The 15178-nt window shown below is 41.1% G+C and overlaps 2 protein-coding genes across 60 annotated transcripts in view; one reads left to right on the forward strand and one right to left on the reverse strand.

The window, feature by feature from the left end:
- Positions 1-6562, reverse strand: part of SDCCAG8 (SHH signaling and ciliogenesis regulator SDCCAG8) — a 250336-nt gene extending 243774 nt beyond the window's left edge. For all 38 annotated transcript variants that reach the window (XR_012433004.1, XR_012433027.1, XR_012432919.1 and 35 more), the window contains exon 1: positions 6378-6562. Coding sequence is in view for 8 of the 38 variants with exons in the window: in XM_074036211.1 (XP_073892312.1) it covers positions 6378-6444 (67 nt within the window). In the remaining 30 variants the exon portion in view is untranslated. The remainder of the gene's footprint in view (positions 1-6377) is intronic.
- Positions 6563-7357: 795 nt separating this feature from the next.
- CEP170 (centrosomal protein 170) overlaps positions 7358-15178 on the forward strand; it is a 128984-nt gene continuing 121163 nt past the window's right edge. For 20 of the 22 annotated variants that reach the window (XM_015433418.4, XM_065531497.2, XM_005539637.5 and 17 more), the window contains exon 1: positions 7358-7578. The gene's annotated coding sequence lies outside the window, so the exon portion shown is untranslated. Of the gene's footprint in view, positions 7579-8080; positions 8271-15178 lie in introns of those variants that run through there. The other 2 variants (XM_065531463.2, XM_074035155.1) reach the window with 1 other exon arrangement.

Consider the following 15178-nt stretch of genomic DNA (forward strand, 5'->3'; position numbering starts at 1 on the left):
AAGCTAGAGCTCAGAATTCATATTTAGCTTAATTTTGTTTCAGGGCCTAAAAGCAATATTTGCCCTCAGGCCATCCCTTTAAGTATCCAGTGGGCTTTTTTGAAGTTCCGCCATCATCAGGGTTGCTTTAGGCAGTGCACAAGGGCATTTCTAGCTACCTTGTCTACTTTGGACTCTGAGAAGAGTTATCATCAAGTAAAACGGTGAAAACCTTAGCACAAACTGGCAATATCTTGGGATGTCTTTAAACATCCCAAGAGAGAATATTATTACTCCCCATATCTCAACAGTTTGAAAAAAACTTACCCTATTCCTATTTCTGACAAAGAACATGCAAAAGTACCCTTATAATCTCCTAACACTGAAACATAGCTTTGATTTAGATTATTCCAGGGATAACTATTTACTTATAGAACATTCCTTTCTTTTCTGATTGCTAAATCCTGTCTTTTGTCAATTTTATCTCATCAGTAGTAGGAAAGAAAACTTGAGATTGTACTTTTAAGTTCTAGTAAAATAAAAGATCATAAAGTTAAAAGTACTAACAAAAGCCACATGAGGCCAGGTACAATGGCTCAAGCCTGTAATCCCAGCACTTTGGGAGGCCAAGACAGGTGGATCACTTGAGGCCAGGAGTTCGAGACCATCCTGGGCAACATGGTAAAACCCTGTGTCTACTAAAAATGAAAAAAATTAGCCAGGCGTGGTGGTGGCACCTGTAATCACAGCTACTTGGGAGGCTGAGGCAGGAGAATTGCTTGAACTCAGGAGGCAGAAGTTGCAGTGAACCAAGATCACGTCACTGCACTCCAGCTTGGGCAACAGAATAAGACCCTGTCTCAAAAGAAAAAAAAAAGTCGGGCACCGTGGCTCATGCCTATAATCCCAGCACTTTGGGAGGCCAAGGCAGGTGGATCACCTGAGGTTGGAAGCTTCGAGACCAGCCTGACCAACATGGAGAAACCCCATCTCTACTAAAAATACAAAATTAGCCGAGCGTGTTGGCACGTGCCTGTAACCCAGCTACTGGGGAGGCTGAGGCAGGAGAATCGCTTGAAACCGGGAGGTGGCGGTTGTGGTAAGCCGAGATTTAAAAAAAAAGAGAGAGAGAGAAAAGCCACATGAGTATATAAAACAAAAAATGAATATGTGTAATTTGAATTTTATTGGCAAAAAACCCCTCATGTTTATGTGTATATATTCATATATAGTGTTTACGGCAAACAATATTTAAAAATCCAGAAAACATTTGAGAAAAACAAAAAAGAAGAAAAAAGAAATACAAGTTTTTTGAGAAAACACGAACATTTATTTGAGTTACACACATTTTCTTAAGACAGCCAGATGATATCACTGCTGGCGAATACACTGACCAAATTGTTGGCCAGTAAGACTAACACAGCCCTTCTACAATTGTGAGCCACTTTGCAGGATTTGGATAGATGTGCTAATTATATACAAGAAAAACATAGAAAGTCAACCTTATCTTTGGTTTTCTTGAACTACATCAATTCATAAAGATAAAGCCCATCCCCGAGATTGTATATTCTCTTCCATATTCATCCGCTCACTTTCTGTGTACCTGGTTCAACTCCTTACTCTCATTTCCATAAGACAAAAACACAGCCCTTATCATTCATCTGATCCAACCAAGTGCTGAAGGGAAGAACATTAACGATCAAAGCGTCAGAGAGTGGTGTCTAAAGGGGAGTCAGGCTCTGGGTGTGTTTCGCTTGGCTTCCTTCTTGGAAGAAAAGAGGGAGGAAAAGAGGAAAAAAGAGAGAAGAAAAAAAAAAAGGAAGCAAAGAGGGAGGGAGCAAGAAAGAAACTGAAATGTTTTGAGAAAAAGCAGAAATTGCCCAATTTGGCCATAAGCCTCATCATTTCTCTAATGTCTTGCACTGACTCCATCATACCTTTTGATCATTTGCTTGGCACCTAAAGGCAATAATTCTCACATCCAGTCCAAACTTTTCATTTTACAGATGAGGAAATGGGAATCCAAGAACAGTTGCTTTCACTTGCCTAAGGTTACACAGATGGTTGTCAGCAAAGCAAAAGTTAGTTCAGTGACCTGGCTTCTAGTTCCACATCCTCTCCTCTGACTCCACCACACTCTTGCCACAAGTTTATCTAAAGGCTGAAACACCAAAATGTTGAAAGGGTAAAACCAAAACGCAAAATGTATATACAAAATTATGAGTTCCTGTCATACAAGAAGTCTGTTTCATTTTTCCTTATACTCACCCAACCAAAGGTGGCTAGGAATTAGGCGAATAGGTGAGTCATGTATATAGGTGATGTTGATAAAACTGTTACCTATTCCCAATGCTGTAGCAAGAGATGAGACATGATTCCGCTATTAAGGCTAGGATACTGCATTTCTAGCAATTTTTCTCCTTTCACTCAAGTGTGCAGTACTTAAAATAGAGCCTGGATTGCCTGTGATTGGGGCTTTTTTCACCCTTTCTTGGCTGTGAAATAGTTTATTTCATACCTCTTGGCTTTATACAATGATGTATTGAATTTAGAGAAGGGGCATGTGCTATCTTGCCCACTTACAAATGTAGTTCTCGGCCATTCTGTGGGTGTTGAATTATAACTACCCATAGAATAAATGAACACCTAACCATACTGCCAAGAGACCTCCCAAATCACTCCCTGTTCTAGATTAAATTCTGTGGTTCCCAGGATACCCAGTATATATCCACTTTTAACCACACTGGAAACTTTCAGACCATTTACTATGTAGGAAATAATACAACAGATACGTGGGGGCAACAAAACCTTCCGGTTTTTCTGCCAGAACTCTCGTTTTGAAGAAGAATCATTAAACGTCTCCAATTTCTTGTAAAGGGGCATAGGCGACCCAAAGCAAGAGGTATCTTTAGAGAACTCAAAGAGCAAATCACTGAAAAGTGTTAAGGGAATGGATGAAAGGTGAACGTGGAGCTGCTCCAAGATCATCAGGGTCAAAATGAGGCAAGGATCTCATTTTAAAAGCAAGAAAGTAAATGCTGACTCAGTTTTCACATTACAACTTCAAATTCTTGATATACCATAATAGTACCAAAATTTTAAAAATGCGGAAAAGATTTTTTTTTTCTTTTTTTTTTTTTTTTGAGATAAGAGTTTCACTCTTGTTGCCCAGGCTGGAGTGCAGTGGCGCAACCTCCGCCCACCGCAACCTCCGCCTCCCAGGTTCAAGCAATTCTACTGCCTCAGCATCCGGAGTAGCTGGGATTACAGGCGCCCGCCACCACACCCGGCTAATTTTGCATTTTTAGTAGAGACAGGGTTTCTCCATATTGCTCAGGCTCGTCTCGAACTCCAGACATCAGGTGATCCACCCGCCTCAGCCTCCCAAAGTGCTGGGATTACAGGCGTGAGCCACCGCGCCCGACCTCATTTTAAAAACAAGAAAGTAAACGCTGACTCAGTTTTCACATTAGAACTTCAAATTATTGATATGCCATAATAGTACCAATATTAAAGAAATAAGGAAAAGATTTTTTTAAAATGGAAGTACAATCACGGAAAATAGGAAAAGCATTTTGCATTTTTATGCAGCTACTTCCTAGCTAAATATCAAATGAAGGGATATTAGTAGTGACTACATGTGCAGTTACTTACAAGCCAGAGGAATAACCGGTGAGGAAAGACCAGACTGTTTATTAAGTTTCCATTAATCATAAACTATGCAAGGCATTTTGGGGAAGTAATGGTGGGTAGACAAAACCAAACAAACCAACAAAACCAAAACAAATTAAGGCATAGAACTTTAAACTGCATTTTATCTTACTACATAGTAATACAATTCTTAAATTATTAGGCACACTCAAAATAAGGAATTTCCACATAACTCCAGCATTGTTTATTAAGAAACAGAATATTTTACTTTAAAGGGAATTATCGGCCAGGCGCGGTGGCTCACGCCTGTAATCCCAGTCTTTGGGAGGCTATAGTGGGCGGATCACTTGAGGTCAGGAGTTCCAGAGCAGCCTGACCAACATGGCGAAACCCAGTCTCTACCAAAAATACAAAAATTAGCCAGGCATGGTGGCGCATGCCCGTAATCCCAGCTACTTGGGAGGCTGAGGCAGGAGAGTTGCTTGAACCCAGGAGGCAGAGGCTGCAGTGAGCCAAGATGGCACCACTGCACTCCAGTCTGGATGACAGAGCGAGACTCCATCTCTAAATAAATAAATAAATAAATAAATGACATTATACTACTCAAAAACGGCAATTTATATTTGTGAAGAACTTCTGACTGTACTCAAGTTCAGGGTTAATTCTGCTTTGTTTCCTTCCAGAAGCTGTTATACAAGCTAACATACAAAAATAAAAGTGCTACTAAATAAATGATATGTCCTGAAAAGCCCATAAACATTTCAGGTTACATTTCTCGATTCACTGTTAAAATTATGACTATGTATTTTTTAAAAGTTGTTTAACTTTTTCTATCCCTTGTATTCGCTCCTGGTGAAACGTTTCCACTACCTTATATTGTTATCACACTAAATTTAAATTTTATTTCAAACTAATTTTAAAATGTATTATCCTTGAATGAAAACTCTTCATTCTGTAATTATTGAAAGCAGTACCACTAGTATTAAACATATTACTATAACATTAATTTAAAAGGAACCCCTTTACTGCTTTAAAATGCCTAATGTTAAATAGCCTCCAACAATTATATAAAGGCTTAAAATAAGGTCAAAGGAAGAGAAGCATCAGGAAAAACTTTCAATGAAAACAAAAAATGTTTGCCAATCTTAAAAATTAAAATTACTCATATCATTGTGCACAGTATTTTTCTTGCTTCCAAATGAAAAGTTACAAGTGTTTATTTTGTATCTAACAGCTCTTGAAACATCAGTAGCTTGAGGAAGGTGTTCATTAAAACCAATTTTTTTACTCCTGCAGTTTGAATGCTGAGAATGTTGACAGTTTGTAACACAATTGACCGATGTAACAATGCATAGTAACCCTTATAAAATCTAGAGTCATGGAAAGATAAACTTTCTAATATTGAAAAACCTTCACTTTGCTCTAAGTAACAAGTATAAATAACAACTAACATTTAATGAGTGCTTGTCTAGTAAGCAGTGATGTTTACCCTTATTTTCTATGATAGTAATCTACAATTTTTTGTTGTCTTTCTCCCCAAGTAATCTAGAAGCTCCATGGGGATAGGAACTTTGTCTTGTTCCTTACTGCCTGTCTAGCACCTGGTATGCTTAACACATAGTAGGAGGCACTGACACATAGTAGGCATATTATGCAGAACAACATATGCTTCATAACTTAGTATTCCAAATGTCCTAAACAGTCATGACTTAGAGGGTTATGAAAATGCAACAGAATAGAAAGCAGAGTTTATTATATTTAGTAGAATAAAAATTCTTCACTGAAACTTATAGTTTATATGTACACATATGTCCCATATAAAATTTATTTCTTACTATAGGTAAACATTTTAAGGAGTCTTAAAATCGCTGCTTTATGGGATTATTTCATTTGCTCCCCACAATAACCCTATGGACAATTCCATAACTTCCATTATAAGAGAATCGAAATTTCTAGATGTCATATATATTGTCCAAGGTGACAGCGCCATCTAAAAGTACAGACATTAAGTCCAACAGAGCTTAAAAGAAAATAAATACAGACATTACTTGTACAGATACTTGCTCATAGGGTAATGTGGTAAGACAATCTGAATTAATAAGGTTTTGATAATAGTAGTTATGGCTTGATTAGATAGGCTTTGAAGACAGACAAGCCTGATAATACCTGGCTCTGCAACTAACCAGCTGTGTGGGCTCTGGCCTGTAATTCAACCTCTCTGAGCTTCGATTTCCCCATGTGTAAAATATTCATACAACTGTTGTAAGCTGCAGATGATTTACTGTATGCAAATAGCCTAGACCAATTAAATGGGGGCTGTTGTGATTAAAATAATTATTAGTGTTTCCCCCCACGGATCCTATAAATCACATTCAATCCACTATGCCATAATTTAAATGTGTAAAAACTGTGCATCAGACTTTTATTGGATTAAACAACAAAGTATGGGAACTGGGCAAAAATGACATAGAGCTATCCAAGAGTCTCTGCTGTCGCTGGTTGAGAAGGATGCCAAGATCAAGGAGTTGATTCAGGTAACTAAGGGAATCTGAGGAAACATCGTTGCTTAACTGTAAAAACTAAATCAAACTACTTCATCCTCCTCAGAAGACCACAGCAAACATCCATCTTGCTCCTCTGTAGCCTGGATGGGGCAGACCCAGGTGTTAGGAGACGCACCTGGTCCGCTCCCGCCCACTAGGCCCTGGGCACCTCGGGGCTAGGGACAGAGGTTTGGAGCAACTCACCCCGGAGACTCCGTTGATACTGCCCCAGAATCTCCTCCAGGGTAGAGTTCTCCGGGGACTTCGCCATGCACACACTCTAGGCCCAGAGCTGGGAGTTACGTGGGGAAATGTCCAGCTTTCTCCCTTCCGAAAACAGCAGGCCTGTGGCCGCGGAGCGCCGGCCTGCTTCCTGCCGCGGCTGTCACAGGGGAGCCTAGAATCCCGCACGAAGCTCGTGGGGGCTCTTCCCACCCACTGGCCCTCGCGTTGGACCTCGGGAGTTGTAGTCCTCATGTTCAGCGCCTCCAAGCTCGACAATCCTGAGAGCCTTCCAGCTACACTACAATTCCCAGAGACCACTGCGCACCAGGCGCTAGCTCGGACGGTTGGGCTGCCAGAGCCTGTTGCCAAGAGACAGGCTTGCAGGCCCCGCCCTTTTCCTCCAGCCCAGCCTGGTTTAGTCCCGCCTCCATCCCGCTCTTCTGCCGCCTGGACCACCCCAAATGACAGAAAGGGTTCACTGAAGGCCTTGACGCTTCGAATTTGCTAATATGCAGCAGTTGATCCCTAGGTTACTCAAGGACGCAGAGAGGAACCTCTGAACCCTGCTTCGGTTGCGGTATTTTTTTAAACGGTCGAATAAATCCTCAAGAAATAGAAGCTCTAAATCCTCCAAACAGCCTAAATTGTAAAGGCGGCCGACACTACAACTCCTAGCATGCCCAGTAACCGGACCTCCACTTGGAGTTGGCGCTCTGCCCGCTGGGAACTGTAGTCCTTGTTGGTTGCGGTCCCACCTAACTCCGAGGTCCTCTTCATTGTTCTAGCTGGTCTTTCGGGGCACGCCTGCGCAGTGGGCAAGCTGGAAAAACGTGTGGGTGAGACCCTCGCACAACCCCTTTTCATTGTCTGTGTCTGGCGCCTGCGCAGTAAGGAATCGTTGGAACTGGGCAGGAGGAGGGGATAGGGTCCAGCTCCTCGCCCTTTCCCGAGGCGCCTGCGCACTAGGCAGCCGCTCTTTGCCGTTACCGCTATGTGTGGGGCGTGTGTGGAATAACGTTATTGCCCAGCGGAGCTGAGGGCCCCGGAGCTCGACCGCAGCGGCAGCGACGACAACAGCGGCGGCGACGACGACGAGGTGGGGGGAGGACGGCGTGCGAGAGACTCACGGGACGCGACGCGCCCCGCCTCCCCCGTCCGGTCCCTCTCGCCACTGTGAGGGGTAAGTGATGCGATCGGCTGCTCGGTGTAGGCGCCGCAGCCGCCGCCGCGGCTGCTTTTCCACGTCCTGCTCCTCGGGTTTGCAGCGAGGACTCGGGCGCGGCCCGCCGCGGGGCGGGGGTGCGGGGCTGCGGGGCTGGACCGCGAAGGGGGCGCTTCCCGGATGCTCCGCGCGGCGCCGCCACCCCCACCCTCTGCCCGCCCAGGACCGGGGTCTGGACGGGACCACCCTTCCCATCCCCCACCCGCCGCCCTCGGGAGCTCCAGTCCTGCGGCCCCCCGGCTTTCCCGAGTCCCTGGCCGCCGCCTCCGCGTCCCCTAAGTGCATTGACTCATTTTCAGCTTTCTCCTGGCTTTGTGCAGCCCTCCCCCTTCCGCCGTAGCAGTTTGCGAGGGGTGCGGGCGGAGCATTGGAGGGAATGGCTGCGCTGTCGCTGGGGAAGGGATTTTTCCCCGATTGGAGCAGTTCCGCGGGCCGATCCCTTTTGTGTGGTTGGTTTTGAGGTGTGAGGCCGTTGGCGAGGTCAGGCGAGGAGCCTTTTGGACGCGTTGGGAGGGCGTGGAAGACGCGCTGTCATGCACCCTGCCAGGCGACTGCACCCCGCGGAGGCTCTGGCTCCGTAGTAAACCCGGGGGAGGAGAGAGTGGCTTCCTGTCGGCTTCATTGTCCTAGGATTCAAATATAGGGTTTTGGTACGTTTCGCTTCCATTTTATGCAAGCGATGAAAAAATAACATTTGCAGCTGCCTAACACAGGGCGGGAAGACGTGGGATTTGTCTACTAAGTCACAGAATCTCTGTTCGGTGGCGTTTCGTAGAGTTTTATTTACTTATTTAATTTATTTTTGAGGAATGTAAGGGAGACAGGGACTATGCCTGCTGGAGTCCAAGCACTGCCAAGGTGATCAATATAAAATTACTAGGTGACATTGGAGCCTGGGCTGGAGAGGGCCTGACAACGAAGCTGTTGTGTCAGGGAAATGAACCAGCAGAATTGTTTTTTCAATGGGCGGGTAATGCATTTATGTTCCTGAGGGAATAGATACATCTTTCCGTTTTATTTTTTAAGCAAGTAGAACAAACAAAACAACTGGCCCAGGTCATTTCTGTTTCCGAAGTTGTTACCTCATTTTTATTGTATTAATGAAAATTTAGCCATTTGGGAGGAATTTGGCGAAGCAGATGATACATTTGATTGAAAATGCATCTTTTAAAACGATTTCATCCTCAAGTTTACAATGGATACAGCCGTTTGCTGGCGTTGCTTCTTAAAACACACCAGAAGAGAGGATAACGCAGGATGGGGAGGAGCAGGTGGAGGAATAATGGGAGAGGAGAGAGTGACATTTTGACTATAGTATCTGGATCTTCACTGGTATAACCCTAGCTGGGTATGCTTCAGAGACTTAGGAATTCAGCTCTGGAAACAGTACACTGATGAATAGCAAGTTACGTATTTTTCTGTCATTATTTTTTAAAAAGTAAAACTAGGGCTGCCTTTAGCTCTTCCTAACTTTGTAGGTAACACGGAAGAGCCCAAGTGCACTTGACAGAGGAAGACACTAAAACTCAGAAAGTTAACTGACTTGTCTGCCCAAGCCAGACTGTTAATGGAAGGCAGAGCCAAATGAAACTCAAGGTCCATTCTGCAGAGTGATCTTTCCTGTGTCCCCCCAGCCCTTTTACCCTGTGAAAATGTATGGAAAGCTTCTTTACGCTCTCCTTGAGCAGGCTGTGACTATCACTGGACTTGATTCTCACCGTTATTAATCAAGTTCTTGCCTCTGCGATGTAAAAGTAGTAATTCTTCTGAAATGGACCTTTAGTTGTATAAAGTAACTTACTAAATGAGGAAAGATGTCCTAACATGTGCTTTTCATAAAAACGAAGTGTTGCAGTGTTTTCCCTACTACTTAATGGTAGGTTTTAGTATTATTTCTTGAAAATCAATAGTATTTTATAATAATATCATGATCAACTCTATAGGCTGTGTTAAAAATAAAATTTCTGCATAACAAGAGCCTGTGATGTTTATTTTACCACAGTTAATGAGTTGTAATCATTAATGAGTTATTAGTGATTACTTTCAACTTAAACTAGAATTTACATTTTAAGATATATTAACTTTGTTTTTTATTGGGTTGATTTTGCCATAAAGTGCTCTTTTCTTGCCTTATAATTTTAATCGTTTAATTTTATGTTGCATTTTAATAGACTTCTTTAAAGGATTTATTATTTATCTTAAATTTCAACTTTAAAAAATGTGTAACTAAATTTCAGTGTGTGGAATTATATTCAATCATGCTTTAAATGTATTTTACTGGTAAATTTCATTGTGTTCTGAGATTATTTTGTATGGAAATAATCTGCCTGTTCCCTATTTTAACATTAGAATAGTGAAATTTATACTGTAAACCTTAGCATACATTCTGCATATTAATGCTGCTATGGTACTTTTTAAAATTCTGTGCTTCGTGATTTGTTTGATTTGTTCTAAGTATCAGTTTCTTGTTCCTTTTTATCTACTGAAAAAAAGAACTAGTTTTATTATTGTATCTGATTGCAATTAGATAATGCTCATCTAGTACTAAATATTGTATATGCTTAAGTTTTTTTGTCAAAATTTTTTTATTCCACAAAATTCTATTCCTGAAAAATATTTTTTCTATACTAATTAATATGTAAAGACTTTTCTTTCTTATCTGTCCCAAACACTGGGATGTTAAGCAGTGTACTTTTCAACTAAGTATCTGACAGACAACCTGATATTTAATTGCTAACTAAAATATCTGTACAGTTGCAAATTATTCTGGAAGTATAACAAAAGAGCAGTTACATGCCATTTGAAGAATGCTTGGTGAGTAGATAATATTGACTGAAGCATTCAATATTGATCTGTTTCATTAAGAAATGGGATACTTTTGATGGGAAGAAATATCAGACCATCTTTATCTCATTAATAACCAAAATTTCTAATCAAATACCCTAGGTTTTGATTTACTTACTCAAATATTTCATGAAGGATTGTTCAGCAGTGAGTTAGCCATTGTGAGAGAGAAAAAACATCTGTCTGGTAGTGTGGTTGATTAAACTGGATATATTGTACAGTTTAGCAGAAATGTTTTAGCCAAAGCCAGTGACATAGCCAATGTGTGTTACCGGTAAAGCCCACTTTTGGATCAAATAAAGGTGCAGAAACAAAACAGCAAAAGCAAAGTTAAAGAAAACCTCATAAAATCTACTTACATACAAACAGGGATTGTGACAAAGTATAGAAGTGGAGAAGAATCCCAAGCATGCATTGTTGAGGTCTGAAAAACAAATGACACATAGCAGAGAACAAGTCATTTTTTAGGTATATCCATAATTAATAAATGATATAGAAAATATTACCCTTTGAAACACAATATTTATTGAATACTTGAATAATACCTACTAAATATTGAACATCTCCTAAGTGCCAGGAAGTGTGTCTGTGATGTGTGTGTATTTAATTTATGCAACAAATTTCTAAATTAAGGTATTAGTTTTACACATTGAAAAAATTTGAAGCATAAAGTTAGTGAATAACTTTGCCTCTGTGTTACACATTCCTAACTGATAGGGCCTATAATTGAACCTTTGTCTTTCTGGCTAAAGCCAAAATTCTTTCTACTCATCTTAGTAAGTTAAAGAGTACCACTTGTTTCCTTACTCTGGTTCATACAATTTTAGAATTCAAGGGAACTTTAGAAGTCAGCTCATACAATGTGCCACCCACTACTAATATCTCTGAGATGTTATTAGGTCCAACTTCTCCACAAACCCTTCCCTGGACATAGAAAAGCCTGTTTAGCTTCCAAAAAGTGTAATAGGAAGATCTTACTTAAATTGAGCTAGTAGCTGCTTTTACTATATAACTTCTTCCCATTGGTTGCAATTCAGTCTTTAGAAGTAAGATGAAGTAAGGTTTTTCTCAGTGTATTAACTAGATTTTCTCTTGTCTAAATGTTAACAACACCTCCAACTTCATGTAATTTCCTTTGCCATCCCTCACATCTCTAAGTTGGATTCAATCAGTTCTGTCAGTGCCATTCTTTGTGTTCTGAGCTTGTTTCCATATTTAATTCTGCAGTTAGGGTCTGAATGCAAAGTGCAGTGAAATTGTCCCTTTTCTTATTTCAAGCCATACACACTTGTGTTTAAAGTCTAAAATTGTATCAACTCTTTAACAACAGTAATCTCTGCTAATTCAAAGCAAAAAAACAGAGAGAGAGAGAAACGTTACATGGCTTCTCAAGTTATAGTTATGTAATTCAAGGGATTATTTTTTGAGATTTTATTCTCCTTTTCTAATGTTCATAAATGGCCTTTATTAAATGATAGTGTTAGTAACACCTGTTAATGATAGGTGTTAAGTTTCTTTTGATGTTGGTCATGGGGTTTTGTTTTCTTTTAGTGTTCCTAATTAACCAATAAAAAGTTGGCAGCCTTATGTTGATTCTTACTTTGTTTTCTAGAAAATTGGTCTGGAAACCACTGACGTAGTCAACATAAATCAACATTTTTACACGTAGCTAGATCTCTCCCATTGTGTATATACACACTGATGATGTTTTTAAAGCAGTATTTTACCATTGCACCCTATTAAATTTCATCTCCGTGAACGTAGCCATAGTTAAAACTTGGGATCTTCTTGAATCATGATTCGTTCATCCAAGGGATTAGCTTTCCTTCCTGGCTTTTTGACATTTATAAATTTAACAGGCGAAACTCTTATGTCTTCATCCTGGCCATATACTTAATATAGCCAAGGACGAAGCCATGCACATTTATAAATAGAATACATGTTACGTAAATAAAAGATGCTGGGAAGAAAGGTGACACAAAAATAATGAAAACCATTTGGATGGCTTTTGTTTGTTTGTTTTTTGGGGTTTTTTGTTTGTTTGTTTTTGTTTTTGTTTTTTTGAGACGGAGTCTTGCTCTGTCTCCAGGCTGGAGTGCAGTGGCACAGTCTCGGCTTACTGCAACGTCCGCCTCCTGGATTCAAGCTATTCGCCTGCCTCAGCCTCCCGAGTAGCTGGGACTACAGGCATGCCTGGCTAATTTTTTGTATTTTAGTAAAGACAAGGTTTCAGCATGTTGGCCAGGATGATCTTGATCTCCTGACCTCATGATCCACTGCCTAGGCCTCACAAAGTGCTGGGATTACTGGTGTGAGCCACGGCACCTGACCTTCTTTTGTTTTTTAAATTAAAGAGAAAACCATTATATCCTCCAGTAGTAAAGGAATTAGATGAAGTTTACAATATAGTGGAGGATATGGATAATTCTTTCATGATATAAAGTCACGTAAGGATAGATGCGATGAAGAAAAATTAATCAAGGTAAAGAGATAGTGATGGAGGACTGCTCTTTTAAATTTATTTTCAAGTGTTCATTCAGGTAGTTTTCAAATAATATGTTGAAAAGAAATAATATGAAAAACCTCTTCACCCCACATCTTATCTGCTGAGTTACCACTTTTGCCAATCCAGTAAGTAGCTATTTTTATTATTTCTTACGTATTCTTCAGTGAACTTTTTTTTTTTTTTTTTTTTTGAGACAGAGTCTTGTTCTGTCACCTAGGCTGGGATGCAGTGGCAGGATCACAGCTCATTGCAGCCTCGACCTGCTGGGCTTAAGCGATCCTCCCACCTCAGCCTGTTGAGTAGCTGGGACTAAAGTATGTGCCACCATGCCCAGCTAATTTCTTGTAGAGATGAGGTCTCACTATGTTGCCAAGGCTGGTCTTGAACTCCTGAGCTTAAGTGATCCTCTTTCCTCAGCCTCCCAAAGTTCTAGTATTACAGGCATGAACCAACATGCCTGGCCATGAATTTTTCTTCACCTCAAGCAAATATAAATATATATTTTGTGTCCCCTATATGACACAAAAAAATAGCCTCTTTATCCACTATGCTACACCTTGAGAACTGTTTTAGAGTGGTTAGGGAATCCCTCTTTCTGAGGTGACATTTAGCAGAGAGCTTGCATTAGGTAAGGAAGCAAGCCTGTAGGTATCTGAGTGGAGAGTATTCTACTCTGGTGCAGTGGTTTTGAGGCAGGAACGGGATAAGTGAATTTGGAGAACACTGTGGCTGAAGGTGAGTGAGGAAAAGGTGCTTATAGGAGGAAATGAGGTTGCATAGAGATTTTATTGGTTGATTTTAAGTACTGTGAGTGTTCATTGGAGGATTTTGAGCACAGCCCAAAAGATGGTTTATATTTTTAAAGAATGGCTCTGGGTATTCTTTAAGCCACTGGGAACCATGAGATAAGCGAGGAAATGACTGGAATGATCTGGTTTAAGAGACGTTAATGGTTTAGAGTAGAGCGACAGTAGTGGCATTAGTGAAAGTTATTAGGTTCTGGCTTTAGAGAGTCAAACGTTTTGGACATGTTAGTTTGAAGTGTCTGTTAAACACCCAAGAGGACACCTCAGGTAGGCAGTTGGAGATGTGAGTCAAGAATTCAGAGGAGAGGTTTGGACTGAAGATAGTTAAATGTTAAGCATCACCAGTAGACTTAAAGGGGTCTCTTGGGTAGGGAGTTAGACGGAGAAGAGATCCAGAAATTGAGAACTTGTACTTTCCACATGGAAAGCTGAGCAAAAGAGAAGGTGCCATCGAGGAGGATTGAAAAGTGGCCAGTGAGGTGTGAGGAAACTGAAGAGTATATTGTCCCACAAGCCAAGTAAAGGAAGTATTTTTAGAGATAAGGAGTGACCTGTATCACCTTTAATCACCTAAATACTTCCTAAGAGATCAGGCAGTATCCTCTTTCTTTCTGAATGGTCTCTGAGAAAGAAATTTCCTTTCTTCCATCTGGTTTATCAACATGAATGTTCACAGTTATTCTTCCCGGGAAACTACGAAATCTAAAGCCCTGAACAAAGTGTTACTCATGAAGAGGCCAATGCTGTTTCCTACATGGATGGGTATGGCCGCTGCTGCTGCCTCTATGTTTGAACAGGAGAAGCGATGCTGTTGCATGGGAAGAATTTTTCAGGAAGCTAGTGATAGGCCAGCTACCTCAGAGCTTTATTGTGGTAGCCAAATGAGGTGGATGTAAAAGCCAAATGAAAGGTATAACTGCAGGTAGGGGTCTCCTTCCCTTACTGCCCCAAGTGTGGTACCAACTTGATGGTGTTAGATTTGAAGAACTATGTATGTTGGCAAATAAAAATATTTTTCATTTTGAGTCTGTAGGAATGTTTTTTTTACTTCCTCTGCATTCTATCCCCATAGGCAGATTTGCACATCATTTTATAATATTCTTGAGGGTAGAGGAAAGGGCTTGATGCTAGAAAGAGGATAAAAACAACCAGGCCGGGCGCAGTGACTCACACCTGTCATCTCAGCACTTCGGGAGGCCGAGGCGGGTGGAACACCTGAGGTCAGGAGTTCGAGACCAGCCTGGCCAACATGGTGAAACCCTGTCTCTACCAAAAATACAAAAATTAGCCAGGGGTGGTGGCGCAGGCCTGTAATCCCAGCTACTCAGGAGGCTGAGGAAGGAGAATCACTTGAGCCCAAGAGAAGGAGGTTGTAGTGAGCCAGGATTACATCACCGTACTC

Source organism: Macaca fascicularis, chromosome 1, assembly GCF_037993035.2.
Source record: "Macaca fascicularis isolate 582-1 chromosome 1, T2T-MFA8v1.1".
NCBI lineage: Eukaryota > Metazoa > Chordata > Mammalia > Primates > Cercopithecidae > Macaca > Macaca fascicularis.